The 21937-nt window shown below is 52.6% G+C and overlaps 1 protein-coding gene across 2 annotated transcripts in view; it reads right to left on the bottom strand.

Annotated features, from left to right (window-relative positions):
• The window catches only part of UMODL1 (uromodulin like 1), a 129460-nt gene that overhangs the window by 51109 nt on the left and 56414 nt on the right, over positions 1–21937 (bottom strand). The window contains exons 1-4 of one of the 2 annotated variants that reach the window (XM_073010802.1): positions 14215–14290; positions 9327–9569; positions 2744–2905; positions 1521–1642 (exon numbers count right to left, since the gene is read on the bottom strand). In XM_073010802.1, coding sequence (XP_072866903.1) covers positions 1521–1642; positions 2744–2905; positions 9327–9569; positions 14215–14290 — 603 coding nt within the window. Of the gene's footprint in view, positions 1–1520; positions 1643–2743; positions 2906–9326; positions 9570–14214; positions 14291–21937 lie in introns of those variants that run through there. The other variant, XM_073010805.1, reaches the window with a different exon arrangement.

Below are 21937 nucleotides of genomic sequence, written 5' to 3'. Positions count from 1 at the left end.
CTCACTTGTAGCCCAGATTGGAGTGCACTGGTACGATCTCGGCTCACTGCAACCTCCACCTCCCAGGTTCAAGCAATTCTCCTGCCTCAGCCTCCCCAGTAGCTGAGATTACAGGCACGTGGCACCACACCTGGCTAATTATTGGACTTCTAGTAGGGACGGGGTTTCGCCATGTTGGCCAGGCTGGTCTTGAACTCCTGACCTCAAGTGATCCGCCCTCCTCGGCCTCCCAAAGTGCTGGGATTATAGGCATGAGCCACCACTCCTGGCCGGTTATTTATATTTAATGGAGGAGGTCTCTCAGGCACAGAGAGGTTAAGTGGCTTGCCCAAGGTCACACAGCTGATGAGTGGCAACACTTGGGCCAGGCAGTGCGGCTTCAGAGCTACCTTCTTACTGGCCAATTGGACAGCCCCTCAACAAGCTAAGAGGAGACAGGAATCACTCCTAGCCCGGGCTGTTAAGACCGAGGCTGCAGACTACCTGTCTAGCAGCTCACTGGCCAGCAGCCCAGAACAACGGGAGGTGTGCACCATCTGATCTGGGCTCCCAGCCAGCTTAGTCTAAAGGCCAAGGAGTGCCCCAACCCTGGGTCTAACACCAAGACACCCAAGCACACGTGGGACACACAAAAGATCTGAAGCACAGAAGAGCTACACAGATGCCGAAGGAAAATGCGGGGCCCTTTGTCTGAAAAGTGTTCGGCATTTCCAGAGGCAACGGCAGCACTTTAGATCAAGCTGAACCCTCTGAGCACAGGCCCCTGTCAGCAGCCGGCCCTGAAGTCAGACCATCCCCTAGGGAGGGCCGCCTTGGGAGCACACAGTGCCCTGTCCACGCTGGGATTCCCGAGACTGATGGTGGCCTGAGCTGGAGAAGACATCCTGGTTGGCAATCACTGCTGATGGGCCAGAAAGTGTGAGCTGTGTCATCAGCCGGGGTCAGCAAGGGTGTTTGTTTTTATCCCCAGGGGACAGTGGGTGACATCTGGAGACAGTTTTGCATGTCACCCTGGGGTGTGCTTCTGACTTGTGTGGAGAGGCCAGGGGCGCTGCTAACCTTGGGACCCCAGGGTGCTCGCCAGCCCCAGGCTACGGTTCCCATCTCCGCACTCCCAGGATGGTGCCGGCTTCCATGAAGCAGAAGCCGGAACTTGAGAACGTTGGGAGTGAGGGTGGTGAGGGAAGAGCCTGGGGCTTAGGCTGTCTTTGCTGGGACTCCAGATGCCTGCAGGCTTAGGGATCCGCGTTCTCCACCACAACCGGTGGGCCTACGAGGATACACACATCACAACTCAGCCAACTACACGCTTCAGTTGTGTGCATGTTGTTGCATGTAAATCATACCTCTTTGAAGGTGATTTGTTTAAGAATTAGAATTTGGTTCACAGTCAGTCATTTGGGGCCACTTGTGGAACATCACCCTCCCCACCGCCAGGTCCCTTCCACGGCCCCACACCCGGATCTGCCTGAGCAGCTGCTGAAAGGAGCGTGCAGGGAGCCCCTGTCTTTCTCACCTACCAAGGAATGCAGAAGGCGCATGTGGTTCAGGAGCCTGGGGTCCACTTGCTGGAGTTCCTTGAAGTCCATTTTCACCAGTATGGTGACGTTGTACCAGGAGCCCACGGGGCCCCTCTCTGGAGCTGCACGAGGGCAAACACTGATGATTACGGACCCAGGACAGGTTGAAGTCATAAGAGCCGCTGGGGTGGGAGAGGGGGCTGGAGAGGGAACCAGAGGCCATGAGAGGCCCTGCTCTGCATTTACCTCCCTGCAAAAAGACATCTACCACAGGAGACGGGGGGATGTCCCCACTATCTGCCCCTCGCTCCTCTCCATCCTAATGTCCCTGAAGACCATTGATCCCTGCTCAGAGGTGAGCTGGGCCTGGGACCCACAGCAGCGGGCCTTGCCTTGAAGAGATCTGCTTAGGAGGTAAATAGAGCCTATCGGCCTCATTATACTGTCGTAGTATGTTGATATAGAAAATTACCTTATACTGTATGTATGTATATATACCTTATGTATGTATGTATATATTTATGTATACCTTATATATGTATGTATGCATGTATAATTACCTTATACTGTATGTATGTATATATACATATTATTTAATATTTTAAAATATTATTTAATATTAATATTATTTTAATATTTAATATGTATATATGTAACATTATTTTAATATTATTTAATATGTATATATACATACTACGTAATATGTATAAATATTAAATTATTTGTGTGTGTGTATGTATATATAATATATGTATATAGGCCGTCCCATTCTCCTGGATGCAGACCCCAATCAAAACAGAACTTTCCAGACCGGCAGGCGCGCATTTGAGGCAGCAGGGTCTGCCTATGGCGCTGTAGCGCTCATTGGGCCCCTGTGGCACTGCAGGCACAGCCAGCTCCGCACCTGTGACAAATCTGCCTGGAGCTCCTGGCCTCTCCAGGCAAACTGGGAAATCCGGGTCTCTGCTCCACCAGAAGTGTCTTCCCATTTCAGGGCCCCCGAGAGCGCCGTGAGCTTTTCTCCCCCGAGAGTTCAGGGGCCAGATTTTGACTAAGAAATTATCTAAGAGCAGGCGCTGCCTGGGCACACAGTGGGGGCTCCTGGTGAAATCGGTCGCTGCTCCTAGAAACATACTCCTCCCCGCACCTTCACACAGATCAGATCTGCCTCACCGAGACCCTCCCTTGCTGCCTATCCGCGAGCACGGCCTGCAGCAGCCTACCTTGGGGTGCAGGGGCCATGCAGCAGCGGCCCCCTGACCAGGGGCAGCACTTCTGAAGTCCAGGACAGTCGGTGTCCAAGCTGCAGGGGGAGGTGGATGGTTCAGGCCCTTCTGCGGGGCAGACCCCGGGTCTTGATGTGAACTCCCTGGACTGATTCAGAGCTGGGAGAAAATGCTACAGTTAATGATGCTGGTGATAAAAGATGAACTGATTTGCTTCACAGGGGCCTCATGCCGGTGCTTCCTGGTGCTGAAGTCTGCCTGTGCGTCTGTGGCCTGTTCAGGGTCCATCCCCATGCCTGGGCAGACACCCACCCCATTGGAGGGCCGCTGGCTTTAGCTTTCATATCCTCTGCCCATCTGTCCTGCCAGGGCAGCTTCAGTTGAGGTCCTAGGTGTCTCTGTTTCCTCCAGGCCTCAGGAGTCCAGGTCCAAGAGGCTCCACCACCCTCTAGAGGGCCCCTTGCTGCTTCCAGTCCTGATAGCTCATTCATTCATTCATTCATTCACTATTTGTTGAGCACCTACTATGTGCCAGGCACAATCCCGGGTCCCCAGGGCCCAGCCTTCAGGGAACTTATATTCCAGTGGGGGAACAACAGTGCAAGGTGATCTACAGACATTCAGACGGGGTGAGAGCCTCGGGGGATGAAGCAGTGTGGGGGATGGAGGTCTGGGAAGGCCGCTCTGGAGAGGGGCTCGTGCCTGGGCTGGGCAGAGGGGAGCTGGGAGCAGCCCTGCAGACATCAGCCCTGGCGCCCATGAGGTGAGATACAGGCCTGGTGTGGGGTGTGGTGGGGGCTGGCCCAGGTGACAGTGCAGACGAGTGCAGCATGGGACCCTAGGGAGATCAGGTGGGGGCGTCCACAGGATGTACTGCCAGACGGGATGGAGTGTAAGAGAAGAATAAGCTTCAGGAAGGCTCCCAGGCTTCGGGGCTGGCATCCCTGGGGCTCCATTCCTGAGCTGGGGAAAGCTGTGGGAAGAACGGCCTGGGATAGACCAGGTGTGGCAGTACAAATGTGAAGCTGGACACATTCACTGTTTGCCCACGTGGAGACGCATGGCAGAGTGGCACTAGAGGTGGCCACTGAGGCCAGCCCACCGGCTGTTGGCTGCACAGCTCCCCAGCCCCTCACAGTGTGAGTGCAGCTCAGATGCAGCTCCAGACACAGAAACACGGCAAGCCTCTGCAGGAGGCAAAGATGAGGAGGGCAAGAGGCCAGCCCGGTGGGGTCCCCATGGGAGGTACACTGGTCCTGGGGACCAGACCTCAGTCAGGGCTGCAGAGGGAGGCCACGGTGGGCTTTCCAGAAAAGGGGCTTGTAGAGCTCTCAGAAAGCACTGCAGGAGTCTGAGAATCCACCCAAAGGGAAGCTGTCAGGAGTCTGGGGGCTGACGCTCGGGGCTCCGAGAAGCACAAGAGGAGGGCAAGGAGAAGAAACCAAACCCCAGGGGACAGGAGACAGCGGAGCCTGTGCCCGATGCTGCAGAGCCTGCAGTGTGCCTTTGCCAAGACAGCAGAGGTGGGCCCAGGGCAGGAGACGACCCCATCTCCCAGGATGGAAGGAAGCTGAGAAGATGGGAGCTCCACGAGGCAGAGGGCAGCCATGAGGAGGACACACAGGGAGGAGGGACCCAGTTCAGAGCCCCAAAGAAGGCTTGCCCTGCTGTGTGGCCGCCATAGTCAGCCATCCTGATGGTGAGTGCCGTGCTCCCCCTGGGGCTTTACTCCGAGCTGTCCAGTTCATGCCCAGATACATGGCAAGCTTTGTGTGTCTATGGCCCGGGGATGTTTAGAAGCACAGCCTGTGACCTCTCAGAGCCCAGAAGACTAGACGAGGCCAGCTGGTAACTGGGTCCGAGACTCACCCCCGCGAGGGTGGGGAAAACTTGTGGGATTGGCCAAGTGGAAGGGCAGCCTCAACAGGCTGCAATCCCAGGGACCGGCCTCTTGGGTCCCCCAGGGTCTCTGCAGGGCACTCTGCAACCAAGAAAGAAGGTGGCGGCCCTGGTTTCTGTTGGGACCGCATCACCAAGGACACTGCTCAGCTGGCCAGAGCAGGGGGAGCCAGAGTCGCGGAAGATTTAGACAGACTGCATCCCCGCTCTTCTCACACAGCCCTGTTTGCCGGCGCCCGGCCTCGCTGTGGGCATTCCTCTCAGCCACGCTCTCTTTCTTGCGTTGTCCCTGACTCAGTCTTCTTCTCCTCATCATCCAGGCAGCTCTACCAATGGCCGTGCGTGAAAAATGAACGTTGGGTGCAGCTCGAGGAGGGCAATGTCAGGAGCCTGGTGGAGGCTTGCTGAGCAGCTAAAGGTCTCTGCTTTGTCTCCCAGTGCAAAAAGCAAAGGCCTAAGGGTTAAGCGGATGTGTGGACTAAATGGAAGGTGGGCTCCTGGGACAGAAAAAGACATTCTGGGGAAAGCAGGGAAATCCAAATAAAGTATGGAGTTTCTTGGCAATGCCCAGCGCCGGTTCCTTAGGACAAGTTGTCCCGAGAGCTGTAAGATGCTAACGTTAGGGGAAGCTGGGTTGGGGGGTACAGGACCTTTCTGCATTATCTTTGCAGAAAGATAAAGACATCCCTGCAAATCTAAAACTATTCTAAACTAAAAGGCTATTTAAATAGAAGTAACCCCCCCAAAATTGGCTTCCAAAAATAGTTGCCTAATCACCAGAGGCGTGTTTTTGAGTGAAAGGTTTGCATCTTAACTGGGCACTGCCGGGAAGCCCCTCCATCCCTTGGAGCTGGCCAGCTGACTGAGTGCCCTGAGAAAGCTGAACAAGTCCAGCTTGGTAGAAAGTCAAAAATCTCCTTCTTCCCTAACTCAATGCGAACAATAAAAGAACTGCTCAGCTCCTGGCAACACTGTTAGTCACGGTCCAGTGAGGCAACAGGGGAGCTTTCTGTTGGAGCAGTAAAACCCAAGGCTCCCAGGGCTGAGGACTGGATGAGCTGGGGAGGAGTCGCTCCTGTCTCCCTCCTCCTTCCTCAGCGCCTCTTCGCCTGGTCAGGACAGGAGGTTCTCACCAAAGGGCCCCTAGTCATCAGCCTGCGAGGACAAGAAGTTTTGTGGAGTCTCCTCGTCCCGTGGGGTCCTGGATTTGCCTAACAAGGCTGAGTTTGCCAGGAGGTTGATCCTGTGCAGAATTGGGGTGTCACTGGAGTTAGGGAGCATGGCTAAGATGCTGGGTTCCATTTCTCAGAATTCATCCTGAGCACATAATCCAACTTGTGCACAGCCGCGTTTGTACCGTATACTGTTCATCACAGCATTACGTATGCTAATGAGTAATTAGAAACAACTGAATGTGAAGTGGCAAGAACTTGCTCAGTGAATGCTGATGTGCATATGAGGTAATGCCATGTGGCCGTAAAAGCATGCAGTGGAGTCATGTGTATGGACATGAAAGCTGCTGTGGATACATTGCTGAGTGGTAAAATCATGCTACAAACGTCTTGGACACAGTGGCCATCCTCTTGTGAAATGTCTGCCCTGGATAAAGAACATGTGAAAGGTGGTTATTCGTGAGCAGCAGGCTTGGGATCATTTCCTCTTCCTGTTTTCTGTGTTTCCAAATTTTCTGCATGGCTCATGTATTCATTTCTGTAATTATATTTTTAAAAACTTAATGCACCAGATGTCACTGCGTTCCAAATGCTGGAATGAAAAAGTTGAAAAAGTCACTGAAAATCATATCACGTGTGTGTTGATGCTTCCCTTCACTTTTTTGCGTAAGTCATGATTGAACAGGAGGAGAAAGGAGGAAACATGTCTAGCATTTTGCCACTGCCTGGGGGATAGGACTCCGAGGCGCAGACCCCTGGGCAGCTGAGGTGTGAGTCACCCACACTCAGGCGACCTGGAGGCCCCGCTGCAGAGGAAGGAGCATCTCCTGCCCTTCACACCTCCCAGTATTTCCAGGTGCCTCCAACATCTGCCAGGTCCAGCGTCAGGCCTGCTTCATTCTGTACAAATCAGAGTCGCAGTGCCCAACAGGTCACTTACTGAGACCATCTCACGTCCAGCTCCAAGGGGTCAACCTGCCGTGCGGCATCCCAGAAAAAGCAGCTTGCATCAAAAGAACTGTGCAAGCATGGAGGAGGTTGTGCTGCCAAAATCCGGGGTGTAAATCTGCCCACCACAGGCACCTTCACACTACCAGCGTGATGTCTCTGAGTTTGGGGCTGGGAAGAGGTGGAGGCCCACGGGATACAGGTCCTCGAGCAGCAGGAGCTGCAGAAGCCTCGTGGGCTATGCCCTTCACCAGGCCCTGGCACAGGTAGGGACCTTTCTGAGAAAGAACTCCGTGTCCTCAGTGCCCTGAAACGTTCCTTCTCCCACAATCACCACAGCCACAGCATTCAAATGCCACAAACTCCTTTACACTAAAGTGCAGCTTGATAAACCCCCAAAAATCTGCCTGGGGGTCAGAGAGCCCCGGGTCCATGTCCCGAGTCAGGCTTCCCAGAGCTGTGCCATGGTGGTGGAGGCGCGGGCCTCCCCTAGCCTGGCTCTCCACCTGCAGAGCCAGGGATGCCTATTCCTTTGGCGCCTGAGGGATTGGAGGGTCTCCTGCCCTGGCCTCTTAGAAAGAATGCACTCAGGCAATGCCTGTTCCCCTCCGTCTTCTCCTCCTTCCTCCTTCTAGGTCTGCCCCCTCTTCGCTGTGCCAGAGTGAGCCTTCTAGAACCTGAGGGGCCATGTACTGAGGGGCTCAGGGCCCGCAGAGTGAGTCCACTTCCCCTCATGCCCCACGTCCCTCCCTGTGGCCTTGCCCTCCACTCCCTGCAGCTCCCCACGGCAGCCCACTCTCACCCACGGGACTCCCTGACTGCAAAAGCATCGCCTGGGTGAGCCCCTAATTAAAGGTGCTAACACTCTAACAGTACGGCTGATTCCCACAAGAGGCAGTTCCTGGAGGCTGTTCTGTGGAGGAGGATGAAGGGCAGGTGGTGGGGAGGGGCCTCCCTGTCTTCTGGGAGGGAATTAACTTGTTTGTTGCAGCAGGCCAGGGTCTCTTACAGAAGGTGCTGGTGGGCATGGGTGGGGCTGGTGTGGCCCTGCAGAGCAGGGGGCAGGAAGGGGCTGCTGATTGGCCTCCCCCAGAGCCTCCTCCCCTCACTAGTCCTGACAATGCCAACAGGTAGGAAGAGGTGTGGCCTCCACAGGTAAGACAGGACAGGACAGGGCATGTCCTGACTGCAAAGTCCACATGCTCTAAACCAAGGTGCCGTGGCATCAGCACCTGTGTCCTAATGGCCCCCGCCATCCACTAGGAGTGGAGGCTGCTTGCAGGGCAGGGACAGCAGCAACTGTGGCTCAGCAGGCCCCTCTGTGTGTGTGGCCGTCGGAGAAAGGGAAAGTGGAAATGGGGTCAGGCATCAGGACAGGAAGGGTCTCCTTAGACCAGCACCTGAACAGCATGGCCAAGGCATAGCCTTGTCCTGCCGGTGGCCCTCTAGGGAAGCAATGGGAGTACAGAGGGGCCATTGCTCTGGGGTCAACTGGCCTCGCCGGGTTTCTATTGGTGATGGAGGTACCGGTCATGGTGGTATTGTTTTAACACTCCTGAAAGAGGAGCGTGCCTGTTAACAGAACAACCGAAACCATTGGGCCCTGTCTGTGCCTGGCCCTCTGAACGGGGCAGCAGAAATGCGGCAACTCTCCCTGTCATCTGTGAAATCGCACTGGGGGCTGAGGGAGGGCCCACTCAGGATGGCCCAGCATGCAGGTCTATGCGGACCCCAGACTCTGCCACCTGGGGCCCTTGGTTTCTGGAGGAGGCAGGCACCCTGGTTTGGGGAGTCCGTGCTCCATTCTGCTGGTGTCCTGGTCTCAGGTCACAAGGATGGGTCCTGTAGGATCCCCCTTGGGGCACTTAGGAGTTGGTGGCTTCTGCACTCTGGAGGCCACAGACCTTGTGTCTCAGTGACCCTGGCCAACACCAAGCTGGAGCCACACACCCCCATGTCTTTCCACAGTGGGGGTGTGAGGCAGGACCTTCTGACTATACAGAAACTCATTGCAGATCTGGTATTGACTCGAAATTAGCAACCACTAAACACACACACACACACACACACACACACACACACACACACCCCTCCCCTGAAAGAGATCACCTGCGTGTCAGTAGGCTGAGCCCTGAGTCCCCGCCCCCTCCAACGGCTCAGACCCTGGCCTGGCTTAACCGCACTGGTCACCCTGGTAACTGACCCCAAGCGTCCTACAGGACAGCAGCTTTCAAACTGCTCTGAGAAGTGGGAGGACTTGGGGCCCTCTGAGAACAACAGAGGTTCTCAAAGTGGGGTTCCTGGGCCAGCAGCCTCAGTGTCACCCAGGAACTTGTCAGGAGGGCAAATTCTTGTACTTCACCCCCACCCACGGACTCAGAAACCTGAGAGTGGGGCCAGGGACAAGCCCTGCCGATGACCCCGCTGCCTGGTCAAGGCTGGGAACCGTGCTCCTGGAAGATCTAGCAAGTTCCGGGCCAATGGGTGTCAACGGTAACTGTCCCATCAGGAGTCTCGACGGCAAGGGTGGCCCCGCCCCAGCCCGGCAGCCCTGGACTCACGCAAGACACAGTAGAGGCCGAGCTGCTCGTAGCCCTCACAGCAGTCGGTCACGTTCCTGGACTCAGGAACCTCCACAACGAGGTACTGGGTCCGGTAAACAGTCTTGGGGCACCGCCTCCAGGGGATCCAGCCACCACAGGACGCATAGGTCATGTAGGACGTCTGCACAGCCTCCACCTTCCGCACAGTGTGGGTCACGCGGTAGCTGCACAGCTGGTAGCCCAACAGGGAGAGACCTTTTTCTAAAAGAGGCAAGCAAGGAGGCGACTGAGAACACCAGGATCAGATCCACGCGAGCGGTTATCCGCAAGGCGTCCCTCTGCAACAGCAAGCGAGACCACACCTCCCGCACTCGGGCAGGCCTCTCGGAAGCTGCCCACCAGCCCTCTCCACCGGCCTCTGCCTGCCAGTGCACCAGGAAGGCTGCTGCATGAGTGAGCACAGAAGAATAAAGCATCGACATAGCCTGGCCTGCTAAGAAAGCCGCTGTGACCGAGGAGGAGGTGCCACCTGGGCCCCACACATGCTTCCTGAAGCACAGGGGTCTCACAGCCAATATACGAAGGAAAGAGCACAGCACTGGAATCAACACTTAGAGATCATGTCCCTTTGTTCTGCTCCGTGTGGGCTCATTCCACAGGCTGTAGAATCTCATGCACGTCTATCTCTTCGTCCCCCTGAGCCTCAAGGTTGCCACATGCAAAGTGAAGGAGCAGCAGTTCCCGCCACAGTGGAAACTGAAGGATACTGCAGCCAGGACATGACAAAGACAGCTTTCTTTTCAGTGAGCTGGAAGATAAGTAAGCAGGTACTTAAAGCACGTGTGAGAAGTTTGTTGATGATAAAAGACCAGCTCAGGCCAGGTGTGGTGGCTCACGCCTATAATCCCGGCACTTTGGGAGGCTGAAGTGGGCGGGTCGCCTGAGGTCAGGAGTTCGAGACCAGCCTGGCCAACATGGTGAAACCCCATCTCTACCAAATATATTTTTAAAAAATTAGCTGGGTGTGGGCTGGGAGCGGTGGCTCATGCCTGTAATCCTAGCACTTTGGGAGGCCAAGGCGGGCAGATCAAGAGGTCAGGAGATCGAGACCATCCTGACTAACACGGTGAAACCCCGTCTCTACTAAAAATACGAAAAATTAGCTGGGCATGGTGGCGGGCAGCTGTAGTCCCAGCTTCTCGGGAGGCTGAGGCAGAAGAATGGCGTGAACCCGGGAGTTTAAGGTTGCAGTGAGACGAGATTGTGCCACTGCACTCCACCCTGGGTGACAAAGGGAGACTCCCTCTCAAAAAAAAAAAAAGAAAAAAAAAATTAGCCAGGTGTGGTGGGGCGCACCTGTAATCCCAGCTACTTGGGAGGTTGAGGCAGAAGAATTGCTTGAACCCAGGAGGCGGAGGTTGCAGTGAGCCTAGATCATGTCACTGCACTCCAGCCTGGGCGACAGAGCGAGACTCCGTCTCAAAAAAAGACCAGTTCAACTGTTCTGCCTTTACCATTGTGATCAGGAGGAGGCACAGTCACCCCCGCTGCAGGACAAGCATCAGATTTACCATATCGGGCCCCACGCATCTCTCACCAGAGCCTGGTTCCTGTACACAAGGCCCATCACCCCTCCATCAACGTGATTACTCCGTTCTCGAGACCCCTGGCCCCATGGCATTCACCACGAGACTCTTTGTCGCGGACATCCCCTGGCGTGTGCCTGGGCTTCCCATCTCCGTGGGAGAACCCTATTGCCTAATTTGAATCGATTGTGTTCCTCTAAAAATTCGTATGTTAAAGTCCTAAACCCCAGTAACTCAGAATGTGACCTTATCTGTAGTAATGTCTTCTGGAGGTTATCAAGTTAAAGTGAGATATTAGGCTGGGCCCTAATGCAATATGACTGGCCCTTATACTAAAGGGAAATGTGGAGACAGACAGGCACACAGGGAGAAGAAGGTAGAGACTGGGACGGTGCTTCTACTGTCAAGGAACACCAAAGATTGCCCCAGAAGCTGGAGGCCCGGAGCAGAGACTCCTGCAGGGGCTTGGGAGGAGCCAGCCCTGCCCGCAATTTCATCTTAGGCTTCCGACCTCCAGAACTGTGACTGAATCCATTTCCGCTGTTTCAGCCGCCCAGGCTGTTTCTTTGTTCCAGCAGCCCTAGCCAGTGAACACAGGGATGGTGAAGGGTCCTCTCCAGCTCCCCTGTGGCACCTGGCAGGGGACTCTGAGTATATGGACTCTCAGTGCCTAATGAATGCAGGATTTGACATACAGGGCTTGCATTTCGGACACTCAACCCCTGAGCTCTAAGCTTTACTAGACTGTACAGCCAAGAGGCGGGGGCTCAGTATTACAGTTTATTTCCCTCAATGAGTAGCTGGATTGATTTCTGGGGAGGAACACAGAGATGGGAGCAGAAATGATCACAAAACCAATGCTGTCCTTATTCCCTCCACTGGGGCAGCATCTCTGAAGATTCCCTCCTTGAACCTCACAGCAACCTCTAAGTGTGCAGAAATCGGGACTCGGGGGCTTGTTACTCACCCCAGGAAGAAACAGGGCAGAGCTGGCCCACAAACCAGGTGAGGGAAGAGGCTGCAGCTTTGCTCTGGGTGGAACACAGGTACTGGACCACACGCTTGCACAGAGCGACCCCACTCCACAAGCAACAGGGACTGGAGCCGCAACCTCCTCTGGGGGTTGAACCCCAAATCACCCTGCGGGCTCAGCAGGGCGTCTAGGGATAGGGACCACCTGCTGTTTGCCATCACCGGAGGGGTAGTTACCGTGAGCTCTGCAAAGGAACGGGAGGTCCTTGTGGTACAGGGTGGAACAGGACAAATCAGCTCCCTGGGCCAGGGCAGCTTGGCTGAGAACCTAGAGGTGACTTGCATGAGGAACGGTGGAATGTGGCCAGAAGGAACGGGCTCACCTACTCAGTGACCACGCTGAGCAAGGCAAAGGCCAAGGACTTCCTGCACCAAGAATTTAGCAGGGTGGATCTAGCTTGTGTTTTTCATCGTAACCTGAGCAGAGATGCCAACCACATTAAGGACACTTGCAGCTCCTGGTCTCTAGAGAGCTGCCAGGGCCCCATGTGATCATTACATGGACTCAGCTGGTCCGCAGCAGAGCCCTCCTGCACACACACACACACCTGCATGTGCGCGTGCGCGCACACACACACACACCACACACACTCTCTCACACACACTCTCACACACACACTCACACACACACTCACACACACTCACACACACTCACACACACACTCTCACACACACACTCACACACACACACACACACACACTTGTCTCCTGTGGAACCCCGGAGATGTTTGTCCTGTTTTGTTTTTCACATTTTATCTGAGGCCATGTGCCATCCCAAGCCTGGCTTCTTGGCAGAGCCCAGAGAAGCAAGCGTTTAGCAGATTCTGCCATTCTGCAAAGCCCTGCAAGGGCCATCAGAGCAGGAGCGCGGGGTCTTGGATTCCGGTCTCCGATGTGGGAAAGCCTAACGCTCTGGGGCCGACAAGACTCCTGGGGTCAGATGGACCTGCGCTCACACCCTGCTGCGTGATTGCACCTGTGTCATGCCCTCCCAGTGCCCCCCTCTTGTCATCTGTGAAATAACAGCCATGCCCTGAGGCAGCAGAAGGCTGAAGTGGGGCCATGCCCGTGAAGGCAGTGCTGGCACCCGGGGAAGATTCGGGGCGGGCACATGTGGGGTTGCTGAGGTTCTGCCCCGTGTCCTCATCTACAATGAGGGGTTCTGGAAACACCTCCTAAGACCTTCTCCAGCTTCCCAGGATTCGCACCCATTATGTATCTGAACTGTGGGGTCTACGCATTACCTGTTCCAATGGGAATATCCATTTCACAAATCACAAAGCAAAATCCTGCTTCTGGGTGGAAAACTTTAAGGTAGTACAAAAACATAGTGGATTTTAGAAACAGAATGGATTCCTTTAAATTGTAACTGAATAAGACAGATTTTAAGAGGAAAACGATTTTAAAATTCTGCAGTCCCATTTCCCTGGATTCTGGGGTTTCAGAACCCCCACGTGTTTTTTAGCAGCTGCTCTGCTCTCCGCATGCCTGAAGACTCCAGACAGAGCCCTGGTGCAGCCGCTGGCTCCTGTGGTGACTCTGCCCTGTGAGCTGTGTGGCCTGGGTGAGTCCCTGATCCATTCTGGGTCTCCCTTCCTTTTTTGTTTTTGTATTGTGGCTTTTCTTTGTTTATCAGGGGGATTTTGCTCTGCTGCCCAGGCTGGAGTGCAGTGGAGCAGTCTCAGCTTACTGCAGGATCCACCTCCCAAGCTTAAGCGATCCTCCCATCCCGGCCTCCTGTGTAGCTGGGACCACAAGTGTGCACCACCATGCCTGGCTTTTTTTTTTTTTTTTGGTAGACATGGGGTCTCATGATGTTGCCCAGACTAGGTCTCCTTTTTTTTTTTTTTTATCTCTAAGCGAGGACTTAAATGCACCAAGGTTCAGGAGACCTTTCTTCTGCATTTGTAGGAGCTCACTGTTCTCAGTGGGATCTGAGGACCCCACAGCGTCTGCATCACCCACAGACATGCAGAGTTCCAGGCCTTGCACCCCAGACCTGCTGGCTAAGAATCTGCATTTTACCCCCACGAACGCCCCTGTGATTCAGTAACAGGTTCCCACTAGGGAGTCCTCTTCCCAAAACCCTACCTGGCACGCCTGCCCCACCTCCACAGCTGCTACCATGTGCGCCTACGGAAAAGCTCGTCCACCAAGGAACAGATGTCGCCTCTTCAAGCAGAGGCACCCTTGCCCACCTAGGTCTCAGCAGGGGGCTGTCCTCATGAGATCCATGCCAGGAAGCCTCCCTCCTCAAGAACTGCCCATGCCAAGCCCAGACCCCTCACCTGTGAAGCCGCTGGCCTGGCTTGAGCCCACAGCACAGACCAGAGCCAGCATGGCCAGCCCCGAGGTCCTGAGCATCATCCAGCAGTGGTGGCAGCGCAGGGCTCTGGGCCTCTACCAAGAAGCCTGGGTCTCTCCTACACCAGGGCACATAGGGGCCTGAGCCGCCTGGACCTGGAGAAAGGGCCTTTCTGTCTCCTGTGCTGCTGCAGGTGGCAATGGCTTCAGAGGAAGCACCGCTGGGAGCAGCCCCTTATGCCTGCTCATTAACACCCACCACTGCCGTGGCCGTTTCCCTGGGGGCTCCTGCGTGTCACAGCCTATTCTGCTGCAAGCAGATGGCATCTTTTAGGAAAAGTGAGTACCCAACAGCCCAGACCGCATCACTGGATCCCATCTCGTTGTTACGCAGAAAACACATTTGAGACCCAAATCTGAGTCTCTCCATCAACACAGAGTATTCTCTTACCCTATCATTCTGAACTGGCAGGAGAAAACAGCGTCAAATCAAAGTGGTACATCACGTTGAGAAAAGTGTCCTTCACACGGTTCCACAATGCAGTTCAAAAGTCACAAAAACGTCCAGGTGCTTTGACCCAGTCCTCTGCTCCTGGAGCTTGGGCTGAGGCACGAAGCTGTGGTCACGGGGATGTGCATTACTTATTATGACTTCAAGTGGAAAATTACGTAATTGAACAGCCACAGGAGAACGGGAGTGTAATTATTACAGAGCATCTGGATGCAGCATTACACGGGCGTTGAAATGCTCACCATGAAGTTTTAGTAGCATAAAAAAATACTCAACAATGTGAAGCCAAAACAGCAACGCACGCAATTTCATCTCCATGAAAGTGACAACTCTGTACAGTTATATAAGCATGGAGAAAACTCCAGAAAGGGCCATGGGACGGGAAGAAAACATTTTGAGGAGTGATAAGAATACAGGTGATTGATGTTTTATTTCAGTAACCATCATGGTATATGTGACATAGATTTCTAAATTTCATGTTAAGTTCTTTCAAGCTCATGATGTTTTCATACTACACTGTTGATTGCCTCTTATTGCTTGGTGTTGACTGCTGAAGCCCAAGTTTTCTTTTTTTTTGAGATGGAATCTGGCTCTGTCACCCAGACTGGAGTGCAGTGGCGCAATCTCTGCTCACTGCAAGCTCCGCGGCCTCCTGGGTTAACGCCATTCTCCTGCCTCAGCCGCCCAGTTTTTCACACTGGATGAAGAAGATCTTGTGGATTTTACTGAGAAAACATTCTGATGAGTTAACAAAGATTCATCCTGGCTCTATGTTTCAGGAGCATAATTCCTTGGTGTTCTAGATACAAAACAATTCCTCCAGAAGGGACCTTCTCGCCTGACTCCCGCACCAAGGACGCTACCTCTTTTATTCTCCGTAGATTAATCTCTGAGATGATGAACTGCTGCATTTGCTTGGCTAATGACTAAAAGTCAGATGCTATGACAAGAATACAAAAAGGAGGCCAGAAATGATCACACAGCAAAGGAGCTGCGTACCACGGGTGTCCTTGGAACACAGCGGCTTTTATAGAAAACCAAAAGTTTCACGCAGAATTGGCTCATTACAAAAAGTTTTCAGCTGGGTACGGTGGCTCTTGCCTGTAATCCCAGCACTTTGGGAGGCCGAGGTGGGTGGATCACGAGGTCAGGAGATTGAGACCATCCTGGCTAATACGGTGAAACCCCGTCTCTACCTAAAATACAAAAACTAGCCGGGCGTGGTGGCGGGCGCCTGTAGTCCCAGCTACTCAGGAAGCTGAGGCAGGAGAATGGCGTGAACCCGGGAGGCGGAGCTTGCAGTGAGCCCAGATGGCGCTACTGCACTCCAGCCTGGGCAACAGAGCTCCGTCTCAAAAAAAAAAAAAAAAAAGATTTCATAGGAAAAGAATAAATGTTAAAGCTATTGTATAACACTCAAAAAAGTGAAATTAGATTAACACTAAAAGAATAAATTAAAAGTATTATGATTTAAGTAAATCTGAACACTTTAAAATGCAAGACGAATGTGTATTATATTGTATATACCATCTCAATGTTTGCTACTATAATGTATGAATGGCTCTATAAAATATCAAGGTAAATCGGGGATAATGTTACAGGTTAAAACCCAATTTGTCTGGTGCACAATTGTCTCTCATCTTCACGATTACTCTATGAAATAGGTCATTTGTCCCTATTAAATAGGTGAGAAAACAGGTTCAGAAAGGCCACACAGCCAGTGAACAAGAGATTAAACCCAGACTTGTCCAACCCTCAAGCCGCAGTTCTTCACACTCCACTCCACTGCTGATCTGTCATGATTTAACCACAGACCCCAAGACAGGGGAAAAAAGTCAAGACATTTTACCAATTGAGGACTTCATAATAATTTACAATCGTCCATAAAATGTCATTGTAACATGCTGTCTTTTTATATTACATGATTAAAGAAAAAAGTCTCAAAATTAACAGTCTGTTTCTAGCTTAGTCTCTCCTTCAACTTCCCTTTCATTGAGGCACAAAGAAAGATACCTCTGCCGTGTGTGTGTGTGTGTGTATGTGTGTGTGTGTGTGTTTCTGTCTGTGTTTTGTCCACAGAAGGAATTTTTCTGCAGTTATCCTTTATGCATATTTTTCTGCATGATGGCCAGAGGGATATTGCACGTTTGCACTGTCCATGTAAACACTCTGAGGAGAAAAACAATCCCATACTGTAACCCAACAGGGAGAGAATTCTCGAGCACTAGAGGTCTGACGCTGCCGGGGTGTGTTTTCCACAGTCCATCCAGCAGAGAGCCCCAAATTCGCTCAGGGCCTCTGTACGGAAAGGCCAGCATCCCCCACACAGCATCCAAGGGCTGGAGAGCCAATGGAGGCCACTGGTGTGCCGTGCTGGCTTTCAGGGCACACATGCCCAGGCATTCACAACCTCTCACACTGACATACATGCACTCACACTGTGCATAAACACAGACACATCCACACTCACATGTGTACCGACACAGACACACTCACACAAGTCCACACACATACTGACACACGTTCGCACTTACACTTACAAACACAAACTCATATGCCACATCGCTCACTCATGCATGCTCATTCACGCATGCCCACACGAACACATGTGCACATAGTCACACCCATAAGCATATGGGCATTCACACACACACACATTCTCGCCCTCACACTCGCACACGCTCACATTCACTCTCGAATCTGCACACCCACACACAAGCTCGTACTCACGATCACGCACATTCACACTCATGTACTTGCACACACACAGCTGCCCACTCTCACATGCACACCGCAGGACCCAAGGAAGTGCTTCCCATACTGGGATGCAGCCTCTCCCTGGGCGTGTGCTACACCTCCTGTCTTGAGTGCTGGCGCCTGGGCCGGCAGCTGTCCTGTCCCTGTTTTCTCCATCTCTAGAGGGAGCGATTTGAACTCAGTGGCCTCCAGGGGGCCTTTCTCATCTCAGGTCAGACTTCTAGGACCCTATGTGTGCAAGCTCACAGAGGCTCAACAAGTCACACTGCAAAATCACACGTCTGTCATTACCCTACAGCCAAAATGGTCACAGCCTCCTCTTCGTATCCCCACGACAGGCAGCCATGGCAACGGCTGCCAGGCAGGTGCACGGCAGAAAGAGGCAGGGCGGGAGAAGCCCGCATCTCCAAGGGGTGGCCAGGTGGGTTGATTTTCAGGGAAAGCTGGTTGTGTTGGAGAATGTGAGTAGGAGCTAGGGAGGAGAGTCATGCACTCGAAAAATGTTTTGGACTTGGAGGAGACCTTGAGTCATCCAGCCCATCCAGGTGGCTCTCCGACAGGGGCCGTGACGTAACACCCTGTTTCTCGGGGTGTGGCTGGGGACCCCCTGCATGGGGAGGGGACCTATAGAAAATGCAGGCTCCCAGCCTCGCCCGTCGCTCACTCAGGCACTGGAGCATGGGCCCCCGGCATCCCGGTGACTCGGTGCTCACACAACCTTGAGGACGGGACCCCGTCCTCCTGAACACCAGGCCATGAATCCAGTGGGGTGGACCCTTCTGTGGACAGATGGCTCTGCCAGAAAATTCCTCCCAGTGTGGAATCACGGTTGGCCTTCCCACTGGAATGACCACACCCGAGGAGGCTGGTCCACCCTCACACTGGACAGGGAGTGCCACTTCTCCATGTGGCAGCCTTTGGACCCTTCTGGAGAGTTCTCCGGGCTGCCTCTGTTTTGCTCCCCTTCCCCATCTCTCTCTCCCTTCACTCACACAGACACATGCCCTCGTCTTTGTTTCTGTTTGTCTCTGTTTCCATTTGCCTTTGCAGAAGCTCAGCTTTCTTATCACAGCCCAAATGACTTTTCCTTTCTCACATTCCACTTCGGAGACTGTGGCCCTCCATGGGTAACAGTTGTGGGGTTGGATGGAAAGTGAGGGTGCGGCCTGGGGTCGGGACATTGTCTCCAGGCCCCCAGGAGCAGCGTGGGCATGTCGCTTTCTCGTGGTGAAGCCAGAGCAGAGCGGAAGGCGGAGAGACACAAGAAACTCCCAGAAGAGGTGCCCAGGCCCTCAGAGGTGCTTCTGTAACACAGCAAAGGCGTATCTAAGACCGGGGGGCAGTGGACACGCACGTGCCACTGTGTTTTCAAACCCCGTGTGCCTCACAGTGGAACCTGGGGAAAGCCCTGGATTAGGAGCCAAATACCCTCGGTCCAGTCCTCATTCTGCCAACAGCTGGACAGGGTCCCCTGGGTGGCATTTATCCTCTCAGCGCCTCGGTTTCCTAAACGGGAAATTACCAAAAGGGAATAGTGATGCCTTCTAATTTAGTGGTGTTTTAATGCCTCCTGATTTTATGAAAACCAAATTAATTAATGTATGGGAATGCCTTCCAGAACTAGAGAGTATTTTAAGTATCCATCATTTATTGCCATTAAATGTAGGTAAGGCCATTACTGGGGAAATATAATTAAAAATAAAATGTGCTGGCCAGGCACAATGGCTCACGCCTGTAATCCCAGCACTTTGGGAGGCCAAGGCAGGTGGATCACGAGGTCAGGGGTTCAAGACCAGCCTGGCCAAGATGGTGAAACCCCATCTCTATTAAAATACAAAAATTAGCCAAGCATGATGGCACATGCCTGTAATCTCAGCTACTTGGGAGGCTGAGGCAGGGAATTGCTTGAACCTGGGAGGTGGAGGTTGCAGTGAGCCAAGATCGTGCCACTGAACTCCAGCCTGGAGGACTGAGTGAGACTCCACCTAAAAAAAAAAAAAAAAGAAAGAAAAGAAAAGGAAAGAAAAGAAAAAAAAGAAAAAGGAAAAAAAAGTGTGCTCCCAATCCCGAAAACCTCTCCACAAAGGTAGAAAAGTTTCGTTATTGAATAGCCATTAAGCCAGAAGGTGATATGCATCAGAAGCAACGGCGAAGAGATTGCAAAGAAAGGATCTCATCCTTTTAAAGACCCAAAGAGATACAACTCACTGCATGAGTGTTTTCAACATAAACAATAACTAGTCCTTAAGGAAGAGGCCCTGACAGTGCCATTTGTCACACACCACTGACCCCAGAGCCACCTGGTCACTGGGGTTACCATCTGTGTTTGTTAATTGCCTGTATCTAGAAGAAGAATAAACTCCTATCTTCATGACAGGAGGTAGTTTTGCAGCTTGGAGCAAGACGGACTAAGTTAGGCTCTTGGCCTCCCTCAGAAACCAGAGAGGCCAGGAGACAGTTTGGGAGACCGAGCTGGGCAGATCGCCTGAGGTCAGGAGTTCAAGACCAGCCTGGCCAACATGGAGAAACCCTGCCTCTACTGAAAGTACAAAAAAATTAGCCAGGCACAGTGGCACACACCTGTAATCCCAGCTACTCAGGAGGCTGAGGCAGGAGAATTGCTTGAATCCAGGAGGTGGAGGTTGTGGTGAACCGAGATTGCGCCACTGCACTCCAGCCTGGGTGACAGAGCGAGACTCCATCTCAAAAAGAAAAAAGAGTCATGCTCAGAGAAAAAGGAGAGAAAAATCTCTTCCCTTCTTTTCAATCAGGAGAAGTAAGCCTCTATTTTTAATTTGTCTCTGTCCTTGAAGGGCATGAGGTGGTCTCAAGGGCACAGGGCACTCACCAGACAAGGTTGGCCTCGGTACCTGCCAGGGCCTCTTCCAACTCCGAGATCATTAGCATCAAGGATAAGCTTTGGAGCTTATTGATAGCAGCTTAAGTACCACAATCAGGAACGCTGTCAGTGCTAACAAGTAACATCAGGACAAAGAATTCACATTTCACGTAAACGAGCGAATGCAAGTCAGAAACAAAAATCCACCCATGTCTTGGTCCTGGGACCTGGCTGCGGAGGGCAGTGTGGTCTGGAGAACAGAGTGCCAGCCAGGCCTGGTGTCCCGACTTCTAGACAGGACTCTGGCCTGTCTGTAAGAGTTGGTGCAGGCTGAACACAGCAGCTCACGCCTGTAATCCCAACACTTTGGGAGGGGAGGCTGAGGTGGCCAGATCACGAGGTCAGGAGATCGAGGCCCTCCTGGCCAACATGGTGAAACCCCATCTCTACTAAAAATACAAAAATTAGCTGGGCGTGGTGGTGCATGCCTGTAATCCCAGCTACTCGGGAGGCTGAGGCAGGAGAATCACTTGAACCAGGGAGTTGGAGGTTGCAGTGAGCCGAGATCGTGCCACTGTACTCTAGTCAGGGTGACAGAGCAAGACTCCATCTCAAAAAAAAAAAAAAAAAAAAAAAAGAGTTGATGCAGTCCTTGGCCACCTGGATTTCAGGGTCTTGATTCCAGATGGTGAAGATAACTGGCTCGATCCATATCTGCACCAGCATTTCATGACTGGGTCATTTCTCAGGGGGGGTCAGACTATGGTGCCTCTAGATCCATCAGGGCCATTCTGCACCCAGTAATGGATATCATCACACAGCTTTGAAATAATGAAGCAAGAGCAATAGAATCTGAACTGAAATGCAATAATTACATGAATGAGTTTATAGTGTGACATCTTAGAAAGCTTTCTGCTGGAGGATTCCAAATAAGTGACTCCAGACTCAGAGGGGACCATTCCCCGCCAGTCCTCATTGCAACGCAGCTGCTCCAACATAGTCACTCCTGGAAAACACTGTGTCCCAAGGTGCAGAGACTTTCCGCTGGGGCTGAGGTTGGGATAAAAGGACATCACAACAGTGAGTTGCCTCTACCTTCAATCAGCCTTTAATTTTTAAGAGGAAAAGAGAGAAGGTGTACATTCCCCCAGCCCTAAAGATTTTCAAAAGTAAAAACAGAATACAATAGATTCAATAGCTCCAATAAATGATTTTTAAATGATCAGATATGCACTCTTTGTCAGGATTCTCCAGAGAAACAGAAAACTGATTAAAAAAAAAAAAAAGAAAAGAAAAGAGAAGAAAAGAAAGAAATGTGTGGGCTGGGGGTGTTGGTGCACACCTGTAATCCCAGCACTTTGGGAGGCCGAGGCAGGCAGATCACCTGAGGTCAGGAGTTAGAGATCAGTCTAACCAACATGGCAAAAACCCATCTCCACTAAAAATACAAAAATTAGCCAGGTGTAGGGTGGTGGGCGCCTGTAGTCCCAGCTGCTCAGGAGGTTTAGGCAGGGGAATCGCTTGAACCTGGAGGCAGGGGTTGCAGTGAGCCGAGATTGTGCCTTTGCACTCCAGCCCAGGCAAAAAAGTGAAACTTTGT

Source organism: Chlorocebus sabaeus, chromosome 2 (assembly GCF_047675955.1).
Source record: "Chlorocebus sabaeus isolate Y175 chromosome 2, mChlSab1.0.hap1, whole genome shotgun sequence".
In the NCBI taxonomy this organism is placed as follows: domain Eukaryota; kingdom Metazoa; phylum Chordata; class Mammalia; order Primates; family Cercopithecidae; genus Chlorocebus; species Chlorocebus sabaeus.
Note: the sequence above shows the minus strand (reverse complement) of the source record. Positions and strands in the feature narration are given on the sequence as shown.